Source organism: Nerophis lumbriciformis, linkage group LG31 (genome assembly GCF_033978685.3).
Source record: "Nerophis lumbriciformis linkage group LG31, RoL_Nlum_v2.1, whole genome shotgun sequence".
In the NCBI taxonomy this organism is placed as follows: Eukaryota; Metazoa; Chordata; class Actinopteri; order Syngnathiformes; family Syngnathidae; genus Nerophis; species Nerophis lumbriciformis.
In genome coordinates this window covers 10,304,466-10,325,563 of record NC_084578.2, presented here as the reverse complement: position 1 = coordinate 10,325,563, position 21,098 = coordinate 10,304,466, and the positions used below count along the sequence as shown (strand labels likewise).

The window sequence follows — 21,098 nt, the reverse complement described above, 5'->3', positions numbered from 1 at the left end:
AATGCAGTGTTGTTAGCATTAGCTAACACGTCTACAAGTGTCTATTTTAGTATTATTAAATGACAATATAATTATTTTATTGTTCCAATTTCACAAATTTCCCAGTAAATTCATCAAAATGTCACCATGGAGTTACTGAGTCTGTTAAGCTGATTAGCGAGCTAGTTTCCGCAGCTAGTGGGTCCGTGACGATGACTTCTGTTTTGTTTGATCAGCTGTTTTGCTGCCGTGTTACAGGCACTGTTTGATAACAATTAAGGTATGTAAATAAACATTTATAAAATATTATGTGTAAATAACTCATTTCACAACGTATATATCTGCGGCTTATAGTCCAGTGCGGTTAATATATGGAAATATATCCATATATATTTTTTAATTTAGTGTGTGCGGCTTAATAATATATATGTAATTGTAATTAAATGCTGTTGTTAACAACAGTTTGTTATAGACAACAAGATTGTTGCTACATGATTGCTTGAAATATGTAAACAGCCACAGACTTATGATTGTTTGAATACTTGAGTTTCTAAAGTTGTTTGCGTGTTGCGCATCAAATATGTGGGGTGCAAATTAATCATGTATTCATTGACATTTCACAAGCCACTTTTGGTAGCACACAATGTTATTGGCCTTTGTAATTCAGAAGAGCATTCCTCTATTAGATTAGACATACAATTATGCACTGATAGACTTTCCAATTAATACTGTATAACAAGGGTTGCTTTTCTGAGGAAGGAGTGAGTATAATTAATGTTACCTGCCACTCTGACAGTAATTAAGATAATATGTTGATATCAGTTGTTCAAGTCCCCAAAAGCCCAAGCATATGTAGTGTCTGCAATCACTGCCACTTACCTTGTCTCCTTGCGCCTACATTTTTGCATCTCCTATCTTGTTGTCTCATGTTAAATCCTCTGTTGGCTACTTTTCTGTCTTGCTCTTACTTTGTTCTATCTCTAACCAACACTGACATGTGCTATAGATCATCGTGGAACAAATCCAAGCACATTTATTTGTTACATCACAATCACCCTGCAATAGTGTGGAGCCAAAACACTGCCAATAAGATTTGGTATGGAAAAAAAATACATTGCCGAAAATGTTGTATTGTCACCAAAACAAGTTTGGCAATAAAAAAAATATAAACATAGAAAAAATTAAATATTTTTGGTGGATTTTTTTTTTTTTTTGTACTAAAATATATTTTCAATGCCAATATTCATATTTTTGTACACTTATTGTTTTGGGTCCTCTCGTCTTCTTCTGCAAACCCAACCAAGTGTAGTAAAACTGCTCTCGGGAAAAACTTGCTGGCATTAATTTGAAACCAGAAAAAAAGAAGCTAAACCAAAAAAAAAGAAACAAAATCGTAGACAAGAGAAGCGCATGTGGGTGGGAAAAAAATTGAAAACAAAAATCAGTAAAATACCAAAAAACAAAAAAAGTGTACAAAAATAATAATTATGGCATGAAAACACGTTTCGATACAAAAAATTGGACCGAAAATATTGTATTTTTGCAATGTTTGTATTTATTTGTTGCCAAATATTATTTTGGTGCCACTACAACTTTTTGTACAATGTTTTTTCTTCTTCTACGGTATTTTACCTGCAAGCCCAACCAAGTCTAGTAAAACTGCTCTCGGGAAAAGCTTGTTGTTGCTGGCATTAATCTGAAACCAGGAAAAAAAGAGGCTAAACCAGGAAAAAAAAGAAACAAAATCGTAAAAAAGAGAAGCAAATGTGGGAAAACAATTTTAAATCAAAAAACTGTAAAACACCAAAAAAACAAAAAAAAGTGTACACAAATAATAATTATGGCATGAAAACATGTTTCGATACAAAAAAATTGGACCGAAAATATTGTATTTTTGCAATGTTTGTATTTATTTGTTGCCAAAACTTGTTTTGGTGCCAATACAACTTTTTGTACAATGTTTTTTCTTCTTCTACGGTATTTTACCTGCAAGCCCAACCAGGTCTAGTAAAACGGCTCTCGGGAAAAACATGTTGTTGCTGGCATTAATTTGAAACCAGAAAAAAGAGGCTAATCCGGAAAAAAAAAGAAACAAAATCGTAAAAAAGAGAAGCGAGTGTGGGGAAAATAATCCGCCGTGCTTTGAAGATGCTGCCGAGTGTCCGAATCCGTCAGTTTTACGTGTAACTGTACAAAAAGAGCTACAGAGCTAGCCTAAAATGTTAGCATGCACATATTAAAATCCTAACATTTAGCATGTGTGATAACGACGACATGCTAACAGTTAGCATGTCTCACATTTCAAGTAACACGGCTGCAAGGTGTATAGCGAAAAAAAGTGTAAAACTAGATGAAAAAGTTAGCATGCTTAAGTTACCTTGCTAGCATGCTAACGTTTGCACACTAACAGTTAACAGCTGTCACATACAAAGTTATATGACTCCAGGTTAAACGGTTGCAAAATTAGCTCAAAAAGCTAGCACTTAGCATGCTAACATCTAATCTTGTCTTTTTGGCGTTTGTCTCAGAGCAATCGTCCATTAAAATGAATGTACCCATTCAATTGGCCTATTTTTTTATTTTATTCGTGAATAGCATTGCCATAGTAACACAAAATGTTCCCAATTTAGAGTACCAATGTCAGAAAAATTTTATGTAAATTATCAAAAAACTTTCCGTTCACTTAGTTCCCAGTGAACGGAAAGCTGTCATTGTTGCACCAAGCCAAAGGCTTGGAAAATTCCGCTGTGTACGATGGGAGGAGACGGGAGGGGTTATCTATTGTGATCCTAGCTCGATCCAGGACCAGCCCAAGCCCTAGGCATCTTTTTCTTTTGTGTTAATGTGACCGAAAACAATGGCTGTTTACATACCCCCCATTCCTTTCGAAACAGCTGTTGTTGTGTAAACAGGGAATATCCAAATAAAAGAGGAGACGTAAACCTTTTTTCGTCAGAGTGTGCTGGAAACAGAGGGGAGGGGGTGGGCGTGGGGTTGATGTGTGAGGGAGCAGACGTTTCTCCTCAAATTGAGCTAAATTGAATTCTGTCTCTGTTTAATTATTTGCTTCTTGTCTTGTTCAATAGATGACATCAGTGTTTGAACCTGACAACCCCCATCGGCGCGAACGAGACATTTCCTACGGTATAACATATGTGGGGGTTCGTTGGCCGGTTTGTCTCTTATTATTCGCGGCAGAATAAGATAGAACAATAATAACAAACTGTGAAGTATGAGCAATAATAATATGGGCGCTTCCACTGCAGCAGGCCCATAATTATCTAATAATTGGTTTGCAATCTTTCAAATGTAAACATGCCAACATAGAAAAAAAAGATACAAAAAACTATGACTCTTGTTTGATTACTCAATTTATTATTATAGCACAGGCAATGACTTGCAGTTATCGCCATGTGACAATGACACTGGTGCCATTTGTGCTGTCATCGGCTGTGCTAGAGTCACAGGAACACATTGTGACAGCATTAGGTGGCAAAATGATCACCTATATACAAATAATAGACAATTATTAATATGAAGCATTAAATGCATTGGTGAAAAAGGGAATTTTTTGTCCTACGTTGTTGAAATCAAATGTTGGCACAGCCCAAACGACCACTTTTGTGTGTTGCCAAAGCGTCCACACTCTTTCACACTTGATACAGCTCGAGGTTCACCGTGAAAAGAGGTGCAAGCCAGGTTTTTGTGCGTGAGCAAGCTCAAGACCTGAGGCCACTGGTCAGAGAAACAATGATGGCGGTGGACAGTAGAGGCTGCTCTATTCCCTTCTCAAAGCCTTAAAGTGTGTTTGAGTGCTCTTTGCCCCTCTGCTTCCAGTCTCCTCCCTAAACACTGCCATCAAGTTGAAAATAAAAAAAAACTAACAAACCGCAACACTGAAGTAATAAAATATAATATGTAAAAGGTAATAAAGTATGGGATAATAAGAATTTATATTGGAAGATAAAAAAAATGAAGCAGTCTCAAATTCATAGCTGTCACATTCCGAGGTCACACTTACTTATATTTTCCTATACACAGTAGTTAACGCCTTTTTACACATGGATGAAGTGGGATACACTACAAGAAAATACAAATGTACATTATTTGAGATTTTATTTTCTAAATCCAATACATTTTCATGATCTGTGGTCTGGATCATGTTTTTGTTATTTTTCTGTTAGTGTTAAGACTCCATTAGTTGCTGTTTTTGTACATCCTTGTTTGTTTTAGTTTCCAGGGCGACTGATTAGTTTCACCTGCCTCATGCGTTCGGGACATGCACCTGCTCTAATCAAGAGACTATTATTTAAGCCTGTCTTTGCCAGTTAGTCGTCCTGGCGCCATTGCTCTTTTCATGCCACAGTTTCATGCTCTGTTCATGCCACAGTTTCATGTTTGTTTCTTGCTATGCCATAGCTCAGTGATTTTCAACCACTAGTGTGAGATATTGCCTGGTGTGCCGTGAGAAATTATGCAACTTCACCTAATTGGTCCCAAAAATATTTTTTGCAAATCAATAATCATAACAATGTGCCGTTGTCTAGTGCCTGTGCTGTGTAGAGCTTGGCAGGGTAACCATGTAATACTCCATATCAGTAGGTGGCAGCACTTCTACATTGATTTGTAGAAGTCGGAACGCGTCGAGGATGGTTTGTCGTGATCCCAATATGCAGAGCACAGCGGAAGACTGCGTGCTGTAGTGATGGGTTGATGAGGCGTCATGAAGCGTTTCGACACATTGCCAAACTGTATTGATACTGTGTCGATACTGTGTCACTAAATACTGACATCTGCTGGACTTTAAAAATCCCTACAGGCAACCGATGGACCGACTCAACTGACACTGATTTTATGACCTAGTATATACAATAATATAAGCCAAGTCATTGTATTTCATTTAGGATTATTTCATATCTTCATTTAAATAAAAAATATATTTTTATCATTTTTAGATACGGTCAATAAATGATGTGAACATGTATCATAACATGGAAATCTAAGAGAATGTGTTTTTAAAAAAAAATTTTTTACACATTTTTATTCCAAAAAAACAGTTTTTCCAACGTATTCAATTTTTGACGATCTCTCTTCTTAGTTATTATTTCTCCGGCTGTAGAAAAGACCCGCTCACAGGGCACAGAGGAGCTCATGATCGGTCACGTGACTTTCTAAAATCGGTACGTGCACCGACACAGGGTTTTGCTGTATGAGCTCGACGCATGCGCCGATGCATCTGTGTTGCCGGACCCATCACTAGCGTGTAGGTAAAAAGGTATGTAACGCTTAAACCAAAAATCAACAAAAGGCGAGTCCCGCTAGGAAAATGCACTGAAGCATAGGGATGGCTATGTAAAACAAAAGTAAAACTGAACTGGCTACAGAGTCAACAAAAACAGAATGCTGGACGACAGCAAAAACTTACAGCGTGTGGAGCAAAGACGGCGTCCACAAAGCACATCCCGTACATGACATGACAATCAACAATGTCCCCACAAAGAAGGATAGCGTACGCACAACTTCAATAGTCTTGATTGCGAAAAAACAAAGCAGGTGCGGGCAATAGCGCTCAAAGGAAGGCGTGACGCTGCTACAGGAGAACACCAACAAAACAGAAAGGGTCACCAAAATAACAGCGCAAGACAGGAACTAAAGCACTACACACAGGAAACAACAACAAACTCAAAATAAGGCACGACAACCTGGTGGAGTTTAATTTTTTAACCTTTTCTGCTGGTGGTGTGCCTCCGTATTTTTTTTATGAAAAAAATGTGCCTTGGCTCAAAAAAGGTTGAAAAACACTGCCATAGCTTATGCTAGTTGTTTACTTTAACTCCAAGTGTGATCAGCCTTGTTTTCCGTTTTTTTGTAACTTTTTGAGAGAAGATAATAATTGTATATCATCGGGCAGAAATCAACAGGAAGTTGGCAATTCCCCCTTCAAGACAAAAAAGTACTAAAAACAGTCACTTTTGCCTCATTGAGCTGTAATTTGTAGGTACACTAAACAAAAGTATTGGGACAATTCGGACTAAAAGTAGACAAAAGTATTGGGACACTTATGACTACCACTGGACAAAAGTATTGGGACACTTGGGACTACAACTTGACAAAAGTATTGGGACACTTATGACTACCACAGGACAAAAGTATTGGGACACTTATGACGAAAACTTGACAAAAGTATTGGGACACTTACACTGGACAAAAGTATTGGGACACTTAGGATTACACCTTGACAAAAGTATTGGGACACTTAGTAACACCACTGAACAAAAGTATTGGGACACTTCGGACTAAACGTAGACAAAAGTATTGGGACACTTAAGCCTACCACTTGACAAAAGTATTGGGACACTTACACTGGACAAACGCTTTGGGACACTTAGGACTACAACTTGACAAAAGTATTGGGACACTTAGGACTAAAACTTGACAAATGTATTGGGCCACTTGGGACTAAAACTTGACAAAAGTCTTGGAACTCCTAGGACTACCACTGGACAAAAGTATTGGGACGCTTACACTGGACAAAAGTCTTGGGACACTTAGGACTACAACTGGACAAAAGTATTGGGACACTTAGGACTAAAACTGGACATAAGTATTGGGACACTTAGGAATACAACTGGACAAAAGTATTGGGACACCTACACTGGACAAAAGTATTGGGACACTTAGGACTACAACTTGACAAAAGTATTGGAAAATTTAGGACCAAAACTGGAAATAAGTATTGGGACACTTAGGACTAGCACCTGCCAAATACGCGGGCCCGACCAATGCTGCTTGCAGCTTTAATTAAATATGTTCCTACCTTCACGCCTTGTCCGGAATAGTCCGATTGCTTCCCGGGAGAACAAACCTCGCAGTAAGCTTTGACCCCTCCCGTTATGACAGAATGTAACAAAAACATGATCCAGACCACAGATCATGACAGAAAACAAACAAGGATGTACAAAAACAGGAACTATGGAGTCTTAAAACTAACAGAAAATAACAAAAACATGATCCAGACCACAGATCATGACATCAATTTTGTTTTTAAAACATGTTCATGTCTAATGTGTGTTAGATTTGAGACTAACTGGAATTGTTTTTTTTTTTGTGTTCTTTCTTGACAGGCAGGGAGTCCCACTGTTGAGAAACCTGAGGTCAAACATGCTTTCAACGACAGGTCAGCTGATGCATGATTGCGTCTCTATGAGTGTGAAATCCATCATGTAATGTAAAGAACTGGCTTCATACTGGTAGTCCACTTACCTTTCATGCATTGTGCTCATGTCAATGCACAGCTATTTAAAACTGCAATTATTTTGACTCGGTGGCCACATTCAGAGGAAAAAAAAGTGTCTGGGGGCCGGTGTGTATGTATACGTGTATATGTACTGTCTTTTCCGGACCATAGGGCGCATCGGATTATAAGGCGCACTGCCGATGAATGGTCTGTTTTCGATCGTTTTCCATATATAAGACTCACCGGATTATAGGGCGCATTAAAGGAGTCGTATTATTATTATTTTTTTCTAAATGTAAAACACTTTCTTGTGGTCTACATAACATGTAATGGTGGTTCTTTGGTCAAAATGTTGCATAGATTATGTTTTACAGATCATCTTCAAGCCGCTTTCTGACAGTCGCTTCAGGATGCGCCGTTTTGTGGGCGGTCTTATTAACGTGGCTCACCTTCGGCAGCGTCTTCTCTTTGTTGTAGCGGTGTAGCGTGCAAGGACGGGAGTGGAAGAAGTGTCAAAAGATGGAGCGAACTGTTTTAATGACATTCAGACTTTACTTCAATCAATAACGGAGCAGCATCTCCTCATCCGGAAACAACAACATTGCCGTAAATGTGTCCCGTGAAAAAGCGTCCGACCGGAACTCTCTAAAAACTAAAGTTCCTTGGGTGAATAATGTAAACTCACTATACCGGTATGTTTTAGTGCTTCCATGGCGAGTTTACTGACAGATATAAGTAAGAACTTTACACTACTTTATATTAGAAATGGCAACAGCGGAGGATGAATGTCCCATAACAAGAAGATAGAGAAAAATAAGAAGCTTATCGACTACGGTGTCAGCACGGACTACAAAGGCGGAGGCGCGCAATTTTTCAGAATTTATGCAGATCCAAAATACAGATCAACAGGTACCAGAAGGTAAGAAAAGTTGCTTTTGCATAATATTGTGAAACAAAACGCCAGATAATGTCTTGCTTTACACACACACCATAATAATACTCATATGTTGAAGCACAGTACAATCCCATCAAGCGGTGCGGCTTCATAGCTTACCAAAGTCAGACTAAAACATTTTGATAGATTTTTGAGCGCTGTGTGTAATGTTCTATATTTTTAATGGAACATATAAAATGTTGGTGTTGTTTACTTGAGTCATATTGCCATCATATTACAGTCTACGCGTATCTCTTATGTTTGACTGCCATCTACTGGTCACACTTATCATTACACAAATTGCTTCAAGGTTGGTTAGCAAAACCAGAATTATCGGATATATTAAGGGTGTGCATCTCTACCCTAAATGACGATCCGATTGCTTGTGTGAGAGAAAGACAAGCATTATTGACCTAGAGTTAACAACTAAGTTATTTCACTTTACCTTTTTCTGTGTTGATTGAGCTGTGTTGAAGCAGCAAAAAAGGACATTATGTTAAAGGCCTACTGAAATGCGATTTTCTTATTTAAACGGGGATAGCAGGTCCATTCTATGTGTCATACTTGATCATTTCGCGATATTGCCATAATTTTGCTGAAAGAATTTAGTAGAGAACATTGACGATAAAGTTCGCAACTTTTGGTCGTTGATAAAAAAGCCTTGCCTGTACCGGAAGTAGCAGACAAGTAGCGTGACGTCACAGGTTGTGGAGCTTCTCACATCTGCTACATTGTTTACAATCATGGCCACCAGCAGCGAGAGCCATTCGGACCGAGAAAGCGACGATTTCCCCATTAATTTGAGCGAGGATGAAAGATTAGTGGATGAGGAAAGTGAGAGTGAAGGACTAGAAGGCAGTGGGAGCGATTCAGATAAGGAAGATGCTGTGAGAGGCGGGTGGGACCTGATATTCAGCTGGGAATGACTAAAACAGTAAATAAACACAAGACATATATATACTCTATTAGCCACAACACAACCAGGCTTATATTTAATATGCCACAAATTAATCCCGCATAACAAACACCTCCCCCCTCCCGTCCATATAACCTGCCAATACAACTCAAACACCTGCACAACACACTCAATCCCACAGCCCAAAGTACCGTTCACCTCCCCAAAGTTCATACATCACATATAGTTCCCCAAAGTCCCCAAAGTTACGTACGTGACATGCACATAGCGGCACACACGTACGGGCAAGCGATCAAATGTTTGGAAGCCGCAGCTGCATGCGTACTCACGGTACCGCGTCTGCGTATCCAACTCAAAGTCCTCCTGGTAAGAGTCTCTGTTGTCCCAGATCTCTACAGGCCAATGGTAAAGCTTGACTGTCATCTTCCGGGAATGTAAACAATGAAACACCGGCTGTGTTATCCGGCACACCAGTCAAGGGGTGCATTCTACGGCGGGGGTGCGTTATCCAGCACAACACCTGCCGCAATACACCGCTTCCCACCTACAGCTTTCTTCTTTGCTGTCTCCATTGTTCTTTGAACAAATTGCAAAAGATTCACCAACACAGATGTCCAGAATACTGTGGAATTTTGCGATGAAAACAGACGACTTAATAGCTGGCCACCATGCTGTCCCAAAATGTCCTCTACAATCCGCGACGTCACGTGCAGACGACATCATACCGAGACGTTTTCAGCAGGATATTTCGCGCAAAATTTAAAATTGCACTTTAGTAAGCTAACCCGGCCGTATCGGCATGTGTTGCAATGTTAAGATTTCATCATTGATATATAAACTATCAGACTGCGTGGTCGGTAGTAGTGGGTTTCAGTAGGCCTTTAAGTCAAGTCCCGACCATTAAATATGCGTGGTGGTCAAGCTAGCTAATCAACACACACAAAAGTACCGTATTTTCCGCACTATAAGGCGCACCGGATTATTAGCCGCACCTTCTATGAATTACATATTTCATAATTTTGTCCACCAATAAGCCGCCCCGGACTATAAGCCGCGCCTACGCTGCGCTAAAGTGAATGTCAAAAAAACGCTGCGCTAAAGTGAATGTCAAAAAAACAGTCAGATAGTTCAGTCAAACTTTAATAATATATTGAAAACCAGCGTTCTAACAACTCTGTCCCAAAATGTACGCAAATGTGCAATCACAAACATAGTAAAATTCAAAATGGTGTAGAGCAATAAATAGCAACATAATGTTGCTCGAACGTTAATGTCACAACACACAAAATAAACATAGCGCTCACCTTCTGAAGTTATTCTTCATTCGTAAATCCTTCGAATTCTTCGTCTTCGGTGTCCGAATTGAAAAGTTGCGCAAGCGTGGGATCCAAAAATGGCCGGCTCCGCCTCGTCGAAGTCATCGGATTCAGTGTCGCTGTTGTTGTGCAGCAGTTCTGTGAATCCTGCCTTCCGGAAAGCTCGGACCACAGTTGTGACCGAAACTATCTGCCCAGGCATTTACGATCCACTGGCAGATGTTGGCGTATGTCGACCGGCGCTATCTGCCCGTCTTAGTGAAGGTGTGTTCGCCTTCGGAGCTGTGTGAAAAAAGCCACCCGGCCTCTTCGCGTAAACTTCCCTTAACCACTCGCTCATCTTTTCTTCATCCATCCATCCCTTCGAGTTAGCTTTTATGATGACGCCGGCTGGAAAGGTCTCTTTTGGCAAGGTCTTCCTTTTGAATATCATCATGGGTGGAAGTTAGCATGGCAAGCTAGAACCACAGTGAAGGATGACTTCTCATTCCCTGTGGTGCGAATATTCACCGTACGTGCTCCCGTTCCACAGTGCGGTTCACAGGAATATCAGCTGTGAAATACGGTAGTAATCCGTGTGCGGATGGAGAGATTGCGTCTTTTTATGAACCGGATCGCTTAGTAGGAGCCATTTTGTGGTCTTTACAGATGTAAACAGGAAATGAAACGTACGGTGATATCCGCGCGTTTTTTCTTCTTCTTCCGGGGGCGGGTGAAGCGCTTCCTGTTCTATGGGGGCGGGTGCTTTCCTTGGCGGTTGCTTGCGTAGAAGAAGAAGCGCTTCCTGTTCTACCGGGAAAAAAGATGGCGGCTGTTTACCGAAGTTGCGAGACCGAAACTTTATGAAAATGAATCGTAATAAAGCGCACCGGGTTATAAGGCGCACTGTCAGCTTTTGAGAAAAATTGTGGTTTTTAGGTGCGCCTTATAGTGCGGAAAATACGGTACTGAAAATTGGTACCGTTGAGTAACGGTATCAAATGTGAACGGTACCATCCCTAATTACAGCAATGTGACGTGAATTGCTCTTGAATATAAAGGTTTTGCTCTCCTTACACAGATGTTGAGATTGCATTCTAAAAACCATCTTCAACCAAAAACATATTCTTATGTTGATAAAAGACATGCTGTACTGTAAGAAGGAAGGTCATCATACCCTTGTTTGTGTAGACACGGCCTACTTTTCTGTGTGTGCGCCTTTGTCAGTGCACATGCTTGTGTGTTTGTGTGTGTGTGTGTATCCTACTTAGTCAACTTCATTCATCTTCTAATTTAGATCAAGGCCTTTAAAGCAACAGTTAGTATAAAGAGTCCCCATCATTATCTCACTACAAAAGAGCAAAACAAGGTTGCAAGCGGTCATACACACACTCTCCCATGCGTGGAAACTGCCCATGGGAGATACTTGGCATCATTTTCTGCCCCAAACACTAACTTCGGCAGTGCTCATTAGTGCCACACTGTTGGAGTTTCCCGTGAAAGTATTAGCTGTTTTTTTTTTTGCCACGAATGTGTGCGTCCAATGTGTTCCACCGACACTCGCCCTATCCACTGATGCAAATAAAAGTGGTGACAGAAATAAGCTGCATTCAAAGCTTTGAGGTTTGTCTTACATACCTGCCAACTACTCCGGTTTTCCCGTAATTAGTACGGTTTTCATCAACCTATTCCGGGTTACGGTTGCAGTGATAAAAAATACGGTTTTTCATTAATTAAAAAAAATTTTTTTTTTTAAAGTTTTATTCACGAAAGCACGTAACAACAATGACAATCGACACTGCTTCCCGTAACTTCCAATCGAGCCATTCCGAATACCACGCGCGAGGCTATTTATAGCACCTCTGCCAAGCACGAGGCTATTGTTTCCAAACGAGCGAACGATCATGGAATCAGCCGGAGAAAAATCACATACGAGTCTTAAACCGGAAAGAAAACTGCAGTCATTCCGTGAAGAATATTCAAAAGCCTATCCGGGAATAATTATCCGTTCCAAAAAGGGTGAAAACTACGCGAATTGCACCTTGTGCAGACAAGATTTTTCGATCGGACACGGAGGAATTAGCGATGTAAAAGACCACGTTGGGACAAAAAAACACAAGTCTAATGCCGTTGTTGTACCGAAATCTGTTACCCATCGGAATTTGTAACTCCAGGGGGCGATGTTCCCATGACGTTTGTTTGATGGTTAAACGGCAAGCCCAATAGAGGAGAAGAAGAACGCTTGCGTAAATGGCGTAAACTATCCTTAATGCTGAAACGTCAGTTGTCAGAATTTCAGCATTAATAATAACAATGGACTCATACTATAATGAAAGTAAGTCATTGATTTCCAGAATATGTGTAATTTATTAATGCTGAAATTCTGACAACTGACGTTTCATTCCATGATAGCTTTTAATCCGGAAAATGTATGTGTGTGAGAGAGAATCAACAGCTGATACAATGGACTCATACTATAATGAAAGCAAGTCATTGATTTCCAGAATATGTGTAATTTATTAATGCTGAAATTCTGACAACTGACGTTTCAGCATTAAGGATAGTTTACGCCATTTACGCAAGCGTTCTTCTTCTCCTCCTCTTTGGGCTTGCCGTTTAACCATCAAACAAACGCCATGGGAACATCGCCCCCTGGAGTTACAAATTCCGATGGGTAACAGATTTCGGTACAAGTGGAAAACTTTCAACGTTTTTCGTCGCCCAAACAGATTCTTTGGATGTGATAAATGCCGAAGTTTTATTTACGGAGGCAATAATTGAGCAAACAAAAAGGTAATGACACCAATGTTATCTATTGGAATTGTTTAGTACTGTTATACTGTTAAAAGTGTTTATACTATTTATGATTTTAAGTCCAAGTTGAAGAAATCTTGTTAAATGTTGACAGCATAACTACCAAAATACAGAAGTATGTCCTTAATATTTTTGCAGTGCTATTTCTGTTGAAAAGTTAAAATGATTACATTAGAGATGTGATGTGCCACTTTTCAAGTGTCTGATGGCTTAAATTAATTTTCATAAATTTTTCATATTTTGAATTCTTTTGAAAGGCTTACAAAAAAACTACATTTGAATTGTAATTCCATGCTATTGACAGGACTATTAATTTTAATGAAGTTAGCTTACCATGTTTACAGTATGATAATTGTGATAGAAATGTGAATTTTAGGCACAGAATATTTTTTACAATTGAACAAGGTAGTAGATTATACAATCTTGGACAGAAAGTTAATAATGACACCAATTTTTTTTTTAATGGAATTGTTTAGTACTGTTTTACCATTTGTTTACTGTAAAAGTTGTTTATACTGTTTATACTTTCAATTAACAAATTGAAGTCTTGTGAAAGGTTGACAGGATAACTGGCATTAACTGTCAAAATAATTTCAAACTATTGAACTTAGCTTACAGAATAAACATGTCAATCAACCCATATGATTTTTGCTGTAATATTTTTGTTTTGAAAAGTCACTGTGACTGATAGAAAAGTGATGGTTTTAGCAACATTTTAACCTGTCTGAATGCTAATAATCATTTTGCGTCGGGGGGCGCAGGAACCCCCCACCAGGACTTTGTCCTGGACCTACCGGGCCCTGTGGCCCCTGGACCCTGGCTACTAGGTTTTTCTGATTTCAAAAGTTGGCAGGTATGGTCTTAGCTTTCAAAAGTAAATACATTAACAGACCAAATTTTCAACTGATGATGGTCCGTCTTCGATTTGATGAGTTTGTTACCTGGATTGGCTGGTTAAGGCCTCAGGGGTCCTCAATTAAAAGTTAAAAAACTAGATTTTTGGGAGTATAAAAACTAGATTTTTGGGAGTTTGTATAAGAAACTAGATTTTTGGGAGTATTAATAGATGATCAAATGAACTGGAAATCTCATATACAAAACATACAACATAAGGTGGCAAAAAACATTTCAATAATGAATAAAGCAAAATATGTCCTGGGCCAAAAATCACTACATATTCTCTACTGCTCACTAGGGTTACCATATCTGAGTTATGGTGAAATAACTACAAATGTGCGCTACATTCGCTAACCGTGTTACAAAAAAGATCAGTTAGAATAATACATAATGTTGGATATAGACAACATACAAACCCTTTATTTGTTAAGTCAAAAATATTAAAGTTCGGTGATTTGGTAACATTGCAAACAGCTAAAATGATGTACAAAGCAAACTATAACCTGCTACCAAAGAATGTACAACAATTCTTCTCAACTAAAGAGGAGAAATATAACCTTAGAGGAAAAAATAATTTAGCACATTTATATGCACGTACAACACTTAGAACTTTTAGCATATCAGTATGTGGAATTAAATTATGGATTGGATTAAGTAAAGAAGTTAAAAATTGTACTGATATGATCCAGTTTAAGAGGTTGTTCAAAATAATAGTGCTTACAGAGTACAAAGAAGAAGAATTATGAGAAATACTTTCAACCTTATTGAAAATAAGATATTCTTCATCTCAGTATGTTAATAATGACTGAATTAATTAATTAATTACATATTACAAAACTGTTGTATACTAATTCATAGATGTTATTTTATTATATAAAAAGGTCAGTAAATTATTCTATATACCGTATATTACCAAATAAACGCCCTTGTGCAAATAACCGCCCATGTCCTAATAGCCGCCCGGGGTCTGACTCCATTTTGTGAAATAAACGCCTCTTCCTAATAAACGCCTATGTCCAAATAGCCGCCCATGGGCTGTTATTTGCATAATTTAGATTAAAATCATATTGACTTCATTAAACCCAATTTATAAGATAAAAGGAAAAGCAAAGGTGCAATAATTCTGGTCATTACGGTAACAGCAGACGTTACGTGGGGATTCTGGGTAATCAACATATTGCAATGGGTGACCGCATATAGCGTAACACACACTCAACGACAACAACAAACCCACGAGGAAAAGTTTCAACATGGCAAGCAACAGCAGCAGTGAGTTGAATGAACAGGATACCGGTACACCACAACTGATGGACGGGAATACTTTAAGGGGGAAGAACAGAAAGTTTGACTTAAAGTTCAAGCTAGCGGTTGTGAAGTATGCGGAGCAGAATTCTGGTTTGGCAGCGGCCAGGCAGTTTAACGTTGACCCAAAACGTGTACGAGAATGGAAACAAAAAAAGGGAGAACTACAATCTCAGTCGGCAATCGATGGAAAACGAGCTCGCTTATCTGGTGGGGGTAGGAAGAAAGTGAGCGACGAGCTTGATGCTAATTTGTGTCAGTGGATACATCACGTTCGTGGACTGAACCACCGTGTGTCCCGCAAAATGATCCGCATTAAGGCAAAGGAGTTGTATGCCACCGCGAGTGACACGAGAGACACCGGGGTGGTGTTTGGTGCAACGAGTGTACTTGGTACCATAATTTTATTTTTCCTGTATGCTGCTTTATTTAAAACTTGGAGTACTGTAGCCTTTATTTTATTTAAGTGACAGTATTATTGTTCTGTTTTGATGGTGGGTTTTATACTTGAGTACTTGGTACCATCATTTTATTTTTCCCGGTAGGCTGCTTTATTTAAAAAGTTTATTTATTTTTAGTATTTGTATTCTATTTGACAATTGTTGCACTACTGTCATGTTGAGGCATTGTTGATCTCTTGTCTTTTGATAGTCTTGTTTTTTTGTTTGTATGTTTACATTAGCTTTTACATTTAAAGTTTTTAGTACGAAAAAAAATACTGAACACTAACCATTGTAACCAAATAATGGCCTGGTGCAGGCTGGTGCAAAAATAAATAAAAGCCTTGTGCAAATAACCGCCCATGTCCTAATAGCCGCCCGGGGTCTGACCCCATTTTGTGAAATAAACGCCCGGGCTACTATTTGGTAATATACGGTATTTGTAAACACTTTGAAGTGGGAAAGGGGTAGGATTAAATAAGCTTTGCTTCTTCCTACTCCTTTTCGGGCATGATGTAAAATGAAATGATATGATATTTTGTGTTGTATTATGATGTAAGTGTGTTCATGTTCGAAATAAACTAAAGAAAGAAAAAAGAAAAAGGGCTGGAATTTCTTCAAGACAAAACCCTGAACACCATTTTACATATACCGTATTTTCCGGACCATAGGGGGCAGCGGATTATAAGGCGCACTGCCGATGAATGGTCTATTTTTCGATCTTTTTTCATATATAAGATGCACCGGATTATAGGGCGCATCTAAGGAGTCATATAATTATTATTTTATTCTAAATTGAAAACACTTCCTTGTGGTCTACATCAGTGTTTTTCAACCTTTTCTGAGCCAAGGCACATTTTTTTCATTGAAAAGATCCAGAGGCACACCGTGAGCAGAAAACATAAACAAATTTAACTCAGCAGCCGCTATTGACAATAAAAAGTAGTTCTTGCAATTGTTGGATATGAGTTCAAACCATAACCACCCATGCTTCACTATAGCTCTTGTCTCAAAGTAGGTGTACTGTCACCACCTGCCACATCACGCTGTGACTTATTTAGAGTTTTTTGGGGTTTTCCCGTGTGTAGTGTTTTAGTTCTTGTCTTGCGCTCCTATTTTGGTGTTGATTGTCATGTCATGTACGGATGCTCATTGTGTTCATTTGCTCCACAGTAAGTCTTTGCTGTCGTCCAGCATTCCGTGTTTGTTAACTTTGCAGCCAGTTCAGTTTTAGTTTCGTTTGGCGTAGCCATGCTTAAGCTTCAATGCCTTTTCTTAGGGGCACTCGACTTTTGTTTATTTTTGGTTTAAGCATTAGATACCTTTTTACCTGCACCCTGCCTTTCGCATATTGTGATCACGACAAACCGTGTTCCCGACATCTACAAAGCAATTAGCTACCTGCTGCCACCTACTGATATGCCGAGCTCTAGTAGACAGTACAGACACTCAACAACGGCTAATTATTTGCGGATTATAATTACTGGTTTGCATAAAATATTTTTAACCCAATTAGGTGAAATTACATAATGTCCCAGAGCACACCAAACAATATCTCACGGTACACTAGTGTGTCGCAGCACGGTGGTTGAAAAACACTGGTCTACATAACATGTAATTGTGGTTCTTTGGTCAAAATGTTTCATAGATTATGTTTTACGGACCATTTTTAGGACGCTTTCTGACAGTCGCTTCAGGATGCGCCGTTTTGTGGGCGATCTTATTTACGTGGCTCATGTAAATACGTGTTGAAATTAACAAAACATTTTCGAAAAACAATAACAGAACAAACTATCGACCCAGTGCTGCTGTTGGATTATTTAGTCATCGAGTAATCTAGCGATTAGTTCGAGTAATAGGATAAAACACCTCAATGTGTATTATAGGAAAAATTGTTGAAATTAACAAAACATTTTCAAAAAACAACAACAAAACCAACCATCGACCCAGTTCTTCCAATTGGGGAAAAATATAAAGCATTTTAAAATGTTCAATATTTATTGAAGTGGGTTTTTTGCCAACAAATATTGAGAGTACATTTTATTTTAATGTTTGTTTACATATTTCGAATATTTAATTTATTGACCTTCTCATTACAATGGTTAACAATTGTACAACAATTAAAAATGTGTTTATTGCGATTGGAAGGGTCGCTTGCATTATATTTTGATTACCTTAGTGCTTAATTTGGCCACAGTTAATGTAAACATTTCAACTATACAACATTATCATTGTCAAATGCTTGCAATTTTGTCTATCCAGACAATTATATGCTTTTGACTACCGGTATATGCAGGGGTGGGTAGTAACGCGCTACATTTACTCCGTTACATCTACTTGAGTAACTTTTGTGATAAATTGTACTTCTAAGAGTAGTTTTAATGCAACATACTTTTACTTTTACTTGAGTATATTTATAGAGAAGAAACGCTACTTTTACTCCGCTACTTTTATCTACATTCAGCTCGCTACTCGCTACTAATTTTTATCGATCTGTTAATGCACGCTTTGTTTGTTTTGGTCTGTCAGACAGACCTTCATAGTGCCTGCGTTTCAACAAATACAGTCACTGGTGACGTTCACTCCGTTCCACCAATCAGATGCAGTCACTGGTGACGTTGGACCAATCAAACAGAGCCAGGCGGTCACATGACCTGACTTAAACAAGTTGAAAAACTTATTGGGGTGTTACCATTTAGTGGTCAATTCTACGGAATATATACTGTACTGGGCAATCTACTAATAAAAGTTCCAATCAATCAATCAAAAGTGTGAAGGAAAAAAGACCCTTTTTTATTTCAACCGTACATCCCGTTAAAAGCCTAAAGACTGACTGCACAGTTCCTGTCTTCACAATAAAAGTGCCGCTCCATCGCGCCTGCGCTTTCAAAATAAGAGTCTCCGAAAGCCAGCGCAAACAAGCTAGCAAGCTCCGGAGTTTGCCGCCAATGTATTTCTTGTAAAGTGTATAAAAACGAATATGGAAGCTGGACAAATAAGAAGCCAAAAACCAACCACTTTCATGTGGTATTAGACAGAAAGGAGGAACTTTTTTTCTCCTCCATTTGAAAACGTGGACGTTATCACCACTACTGTCTGATTACAATCAATGCAAGTCATCAGAATCAGGTAATACACAAACTTATATTCTTGTTTTCATGAAAGAAAGGAATCTATATGTGTTAAACATGCATGTATATTCATTAAAACACCTTTAACATGTAAACAAAAACGGCAAAATAAATAAATATAAATTATATAATGTATATATCAATGTATGTATATATATATATATATATATATATATATATATATATGTGTATGTATATATATATACATATATATATATATATATATATATATATATATGTGTGTGTGTGTGTATATATATATATATATATATATATATATATATATATATATATGTGTGTGTATATTTTACTCATCAGTTACTCAGTACTTGAGTATTTTTTTCACAACATACTTTTTACTTTTACTCAAGTAAATATTTGGGTGACTACTCCTTACTTTTACTTGAGTAATAAATCTCTAAAGTAACAGTACTCTTACTTGAGTACAATTTCTGGCTTCTCTACCCACCTCTGTATATATGTATATAGTAACAATCTGCAGTAGGACAAGGGCATTACCTTTTGGTTTAAGTTGCATTAAAAGCTTTAAATTAGATTTGCCGATACCTGCAGAAATCCAATTTTTCTTTACTCATTGCTAATAACCGTTAGCAGTGGCTTGATAGTGTTATGATTTTTTTTGTTTTTTTTTGTTAACATTGTTAACAGACGAAAGAAGGACATAATATAACTGGTTTAAATCCCAGCATACAGTGATGGCTGTAAAAAGATTGAACTATGTTTCTGGTCCTAAATCATTTAAAATAACAGTTCTACGACTCCACTCTGACACCAAGTTATCGTTTTTAATTAAAACAAGTAAAGGCAATAGAGGATGCCGTTTTTATTTCAAAGTAAATGTAAACTTCACTGCACCGCTCATATTAATTTCACTCACTCGGAAATTGCTGGTCTTTTTAGGACTGCTGTACATACTCCCACAAAAACCACCTCAGCGTTAAGTAATGTTAAAGTGATTTAATGGTTTCTCTGGTCGGCGGTGAAACGATCCTTGAAATTGCCAAAAAAAAATCTAAAACGATTATAAATACGAGAATGGTAAAGTGCTCTTTAAATCAGTGAATGTGAGTTGCTCATGTCCTACCAGTATGTGTTTGTATATCCACAATAAGCCTTTGATTACAAAGCAGCACCTATTATTATTATTATTATTATAGGTAGCATCCTAGTACAGTAATGGGTCATAACCTAAATCACACAGAATACTTAAATCAAAATGTCATTTTTATCGAGATAAATATATGCTTCTGTTGGATTATTTAGTCATCGAGTAATCTAGAGATTAGTTCGAGTAATTGGATAAAACACCTAAATGTGTATTATAGGAAAACTTGTTGAAATTAACAAAACGTTTTCTGCTTGCCATAACATTTAAAAAAATAATAAAATAAATGTACATCATTAACAATTAAATTGCACTTTTAACATGTTGCGATAATAATGTAAAAAAAAAATAAAGATCCAGGGATTCATTGGGCCCCATTCATCACAGTTTACCTGACACATGAAACGTGACAAATCTACTTTAGCCATCAAACGGCAGTAGACTGTTGAATATATTAAAATATGTTTTCAGAATCAGAATCTGAATTTTGTGGCAATTCCAACTTTGACCACCGTGTCAGTTCGTATGTAGAGTGGCGCTTTCTATCATTTTCAGCAAACTCCATTACAATATGATTAACGCCGCCCTTTTTCTCTCATGTGAGATCCACGTGTTGGGAATCCCTTCCCATTACGGTACACTACTGCGCTCATGTGCGCTCTATTGCGGCTGCCATGCAGAATGTATGTCTGGATTGTATCAACTTACACTCAATTGAAGCAACAAAGTATAAATTCAATATTTTTCTTATCTGATTAAACAATTTAATCGATTAATCATTGCAGCCCAAATTTACTAAAATTATTTATAATGGGTCTGCTCGTAACACATATTTCTGCTTGGAAGATGTTTGAGAATAAGACAATGGCACCAAAACACACGCAAACTTGATAGCACACGCAAAGATGAGCTACTAAACTTGTGCACAGAGAATTGCACCACCTAAATAAGCAGAATAAGGTGTGCAATTCGTTTCGTGTGTCTGTTTTCGAGAATATGCATAATATATGCTGATTATCAGAACGCC

General features: G+C 38.0%; 1 protein-coding gene across 3 annotated transcripts in view; it reads left to right on the top strand.

Moving 5' to 3' along the window:
- The window catches only part of pard3bb (par-3 family cell polarity regulator beta b), a 432,163-nt gene that overhangs the window by 82,659 nt on the left and 328,406 nt on the right, over positions 1 to 21,098 (top strand). For all 3 annotated transcript variants that reach the window (XM_061926590.1, XM_061926589.1, XM_061926591.1), the window contains one exon: positions 7,104 to 7,156. In XM_061926590.1, coding sequence (XP_061782574.1) covers positions 7,104 to 7,156 — 53 coding nt within the window. The remainder of the gene's footprint in view (positions 1 to 7,103; positions 7,157 to 21,098) is intronic.